The following is a 4,883-nucleotide window of genomic DNA, read 5'->3' on the forward strand; positions in this document are numbered from 1 at the left end:
TCTCAGTGCCAAGATGCTGCATCTGTGCCTCAACCAAGGAGCTCTTGGAAACAATGGGATTTCCAGTGTGCCCCTTCTCCTGGCAAAGGCTAAGAGCATAAGAAACTTCTTTTTTTTATCTCATGGTTTTGATTCCTTTTCCTCTACAGTCTGTCATGTTATGTTGTTCCTCTTGACTTTAAAATGTCTTTGCTGTTGGCATGCCTGCCCAATTCCCTTTCACGTTCCTGCCCTTTCTTTTATTTTCTATTTTGTTTTTCCCTTCTCTTTTTCCAGAAGCTCATGGACTTAATAGGAAGGAAGATTCTACACTGCATCAGTTGAAGGACTTAATCTGAGAAGTTAGGACAGAGCTACAATAGAGTGGCAAAATCGCTTGTGTTTTACAGTTGTTAGTGAGGTCATGTGGCCAGCAATGCTAGCTGCCCACACAGTACTTGATGACCACTTAAAAGTTAAAAAGTGCCTGATCTTTGCCAGTTCCCCTACTCCCCCATATCCTGCTACATTGCTCTCCCTCACAGAGCTGCAGCTAATTCACACCCTTTGTAAGGTACACCTGCATTGCACCTTGCCCTGCCCTAACGCTTTTCCTCCCTCTCTTTAATCTCAGTTTGAGACTATTGCTGACACATCCAATTCATCAAGCAGTGTCACACTCAAAAGATACACGATGCACTTTGAGGTAGAGTCATTAGCTTGCAGAGTTGCAAGATGTGTGATGTGTCAGATGACTCAACAAGCATGCAAAAACAGGCATCTGCATGTTTCTTCTGGTGGGTGAATGTTTTTTCCCCTAGTCACAATAACTGAAAAAGTCTGCTAACATCCCCTTGCTGTGCAAGTTTGAGCTATCATTCTGGTAGTAAAAAAATCTTTGGACCTCTTCTTGTTGGCTACTTAAAAAAAAAAAATAGGAAAAAGGAAAAAAAATCAGGGAAAGTCCTGGTTTGCAGTGTTGGTTTGTGGTTTTGGATTTTTTTTTGTTTGGTTTTTTGGGGTTTGTTTTTGTTGTTGTTTTTGCTTGTTTGGTTGGTTGGTTTTTGGGGGGTTTTTTGTGTTTGTTTGGTTTTTTTTTTCTTTTTCATGATATGATTGTCCACAATGGGGAAAGGTCCATTTTTTTTTCTTCTGTTTATCATTGTGCATGATTTTTGAAGCACGGTTTTCTCTGTTCTCTTCCACTCCTGCTTTGTTTTTATTCAGGTAAAGTATTTAAGACCATGCCTTTAATTTTTTTATTTATTTCCTTTTAGGGACTAGCAGATACGAAAATTCCAGGAGCTGGTTCTCCCATGAGCAGCCGCAGTGTCCATATCACACCTGGCGGAAGGAGACTAAGTCAGAGCCAGCTAAGTCGCACGTTTTCCCAAGCCTCTCTCCACCGCAGTGTCAGCCAGCTGCTCAACCTCTATGACAAAAAGACTTTTGAAGAATCGCCTTGGGATGCCATTCTTCGCAATCACCGCACTGCTGGTCGTGGCTTGGTAAGGACTCCCGCTCCTCTATGACGCTGTTGTGCGTCACCTGCCAGATTTGTCTGTTCTGTTAGAATCATGAAAAGGTCTAAATAGCGAAAGTTGCTGAAGACACGGCCAAAAGGCCTAGAAGGTCACGGTCATAGGTTAGATCCTCAAAATCCTTCAAGTCTACTGCTCTCTTCTGGAGCCACAGGTGATCACACACTGCTCTTACAGGATTCAAGGGATCCACACACATCTCTCTATGGTTCCCATTGAACTGTGAACTCCATGGTCTACCAAGGATATGTACCTTGAAGAATTCCCTTCTATTTGGTCAACTCACAGGCTTTTCTTTCTCTGCATTTCAGCAGAGAAATGTGTGAGGTGGGATGTCTTGGCATCCTTGTAAATTTAGTGCCAGAGGTAGGAGCTTGTGTTCAAGGGACTCCTGTTCTGTCAATTGATGGTGAGACCTGCTCTCTGTACTCTGCTCAGTGACAACAGAGAGATCATGTGAACACTCAGGTCTTCTGGCATGTACGACAAATGACTTCAAACTCTGCCCACATGAGACTAGAATGAGGTTAGGGGTGCAGGCAGATTACCCCTCTTTTAATTTAGAAGAGGACAGGACTAGCCAGCATCAGCAACAGGCATCTGAACACACAGATACAAAAAATGATAATTCTCAAGTCAAGGAGAGCGACAACTTCCTTTCCTCTTTGTCACCAGGAAACAGGCTTTTAACTTCCACTCTTCTCTTGCCCCCAGCCTGGTTTCTACTCTTCCCTGACCAAATGTGTGGGAAGGTTCAGGAATCAGCAAGACATGAGTGTTTGCTCCCTGAAAAAGCTGAATAATAAGGTTCCTAAAAAGGAGCCAGAATGGGTTTGAAGAGCCTGTGAAGCAGTAACAAAGTTAGATGGAGTGTGCAGTTAGTGAGTGAATCTTGTCCAAAATGCAAAGTGAACTGGAGCAGGATTGGCACATAAATCCAAACAGCTTCCTTGGGCTTTCATCTTCGGTACACCAAACAGCTGGAAGGGCTGGAACATACAGGCATACCCCAGTACAGGGGTGTTGGTACCATCATTGCCATAACAGCAGGACCCAGGCAGCTCCTAAGGCTTAAGAAAGAATGCAGTGATAACTTAGCTCTAGGCAATCCCCCTGTGGGTACAGGTTAACTTTCAGCCTGCACTCTGCAGCTCATGGACTTCCCAATTTAGTGGTATCATGACTCAGCCTTGCCCTTTTCTCAGAGCTATCACATCCTTGTGATTTAATTCCTTGGGGACTAACAACTCACCCAGAGTGTACCTCTGTATGATCTCATTAGCCAAAAGAACAGCTTCCTGCTGCTGAGAGAGGAAGCTCTTGCTCTATCCACTTATCCCGGGCTGACATCATGATTTGGTTTAGCTTGCAACCCCCCCCATGTGCATGTTAGAAGTATTTAAAAAATACTGCAGTGAGTTTCGTAAGTGGCAGGAGCAGAAAAAAACTTTTTCTCCCTTGTGGTGGCGAACAACCCTGACAGCCTGAGCTCATCTACTTTATCAAATGATCAGCTATACATACAGAGCTGGGTTATTCTTTTTACCCTCTGGTACATTGCTTTACATTCCTCTGAACCCAAGCCTCTGCTCCTGTGTGGCTCAGGTATTCTCTTGCAAACCTCCTGCAATGCTTTTCACTCAGTTCTTCTCTCTATTTCACTCAGTAGCTTAGGAATAGCAGCAAGTTTTGTTTACCTCTTTGTCCAGGTTGCAAACCAATGTACTAAATGGCTGTAGTGGCCCAGGACACCTCTCTGCAGTAACATTGCTGGTGTTCTATTTATGCTATGGACAGTTTATTTCTCTCCTGCTTTCAACTCTTTCCCTGGCTCAATGCATTAGCAGGAGTGGAATTGTAAGAAACTCAGACCCTCCCTTGAAAACAAAAGCTTACCTAAATTGTGTGGTATGGTTGTTATCCAAAACAAAAATGTAAACATGTATTTTTGTCTTTTCATGTCTCTCAAGTTCCTCACTACACTACAACAAGCACTATTTTATTTACCATTTGGCAGATATATAGAGTGATTCTATTTTTCCTAACTTACTGCTTTCTATAAAAATCTAATTGGTTTGGATTCAGGTGCTTGAATGCTTTAGGTTCTTACCTCATACTGGAAGGAAAGGGAACACTAGAATAAGTGTAGAAATACACTTATTTATCTATTTCAGAACCATTTTTTAAGGGGGTAGGAGGAAAGAGAAATGAAGGAATCACCTTTAGCCTGGTACAGCTTTGGCTGACATGCTTCTTCTTTTCCCCCTTCCTAACAGTATGTAGATGAAGAAGATCTTGCCAATGTCATCAAAGGCTTCAGCACTGTCACCAAGGAGCACACCACATTCACTGACACCCACCTCTGAAGAACAAAACCACCTTTTCTAGAAAATGGAAAGTGGGTAACTTGCCAAAAGCAGCATGCATGGCCTTTGGGGGCAGAGACAGGGCTGCTGTTTCCCCACCCCATGCCCAGGAGTTAAAAGATAAAACTATTTTTTTGGGGAGGGGAGGTGGGAGGGTAAGTTGGCCTTTTTTTCACCATCTATTTCACTATATAATAAAAATTGTGTTAGCACTGACACCTCATAAGGTAAGAGAGCACTTTGAAAATCCCTAAGTCATACATTAGTAAAAGACTGTGAAGGTAGAGGCTCTCATCTTTGTCTCTCATCCAGCTTTCACAGTTGAGGAGGGTTGTAGGGGTGGGGCAGGGAGTGATGGGGGGCAGCATGTTTGGTAATGAAAAGTGTTTTATGTGTCCAAAAAACAGCGTGTGGCTAAAAAGGGCCTGCATGGCAGGATAACCATGTTTTCTCCTGGCCTGACAAAGCTCCATCACAAAATTTTGTTCATGCACAGATGAATAAACAGCAGTGAAGGAATTCTTATGAAGTTGCTTCAACCTTCGTGTTCTCTCACTCCCTCTTCCCCACCCTCTCGGCTCAAGTTAAAAAAAAAACAAACCAAGCCATTAATTAATACTTAACTCCAAGCATGCTTTTTCAGAGGTAGAAAACCTCTTAAGACACTCCCTGTTGAACACTTGCTGTCACACCCTTCCCTTCTGCTCATGTATTATTAATCTACAGGCAATAAAACTTGTTCACCATCCGCAGTAAACTAGGAGCAAACAACAAGCAGCCAGTGCAACAGAGGTAGGAAATATCATGTCAAGGCACTTGTAATTGAGAATTATTACACCATGACAGTAAACCTATTCCCATATTCATCTCTGTCCTTTTTCCAGAGAAAGTGACAAGGAAGCCCTCAAAGAGCCTGCCAGTTCTGTGTATTCTGTCAAGCATATTTTATGCATTCTCTCAGTCACAAACAGCAAAACCCATCATCTGATACTGCACA

General features: G+C 42.9%; 1 protein-coding gene across 7 annotated transcripts in view; it reads left to right on the forward strand.

Moving 5' to 3' along the window:
• The window catches only part of USH2A (usherin), a 385,399-nt gene extending 380,984 nt beyond the window's left edge, over nucleotides 1-4,415 (forward strand). For 4 of the 7 annotated variants that reach the window (XM_064648230.1, XM_064648229.1, XM_064648233.1 and 1 more), the window contains 3 exons: nucleotides 614-685; nucleotides 1,257-1,487; nucleotides 3,797-4,415. In XM_064648230.1, the coding sequence (XP_064504300.1) occupies nucleotides 614-685; nucleotides 1,257-1,487; nucleotides 3,797-3,886 (393 nt within the window). In that variant the 3' untranslated portion in view covers nucleotides 3,887-4,415. Of the gene's footprint in view, nucleotides 1-6; nucleotides 714-1,256; nucleotides 1,488-3,796 lie in introns of those variants that run through there. The other 3 variants (XR_010428978.1, XM_064648232.1, XM_064648234.1) reach the window with 3 other exon arrangements.
• Nucleotides 4,416-4,883: the final 468 nt, after the last annotated feature.

The sequence above is a fragment of the Pseudopipra pipra genome, chromosome 3 (assembly GCF_036250125.1).
Source record: "Pseudopipra pipra isolate bDixPip1 chromosome 3, bDixPip1.hap1, whole genome shotgun sequence".
Lineage (NCBI taxonomy): Eukaryota > Metazoa > Chordata > Aves > Passeriformes > Pipridae > Pseudopipra > Pseudopipra pipra.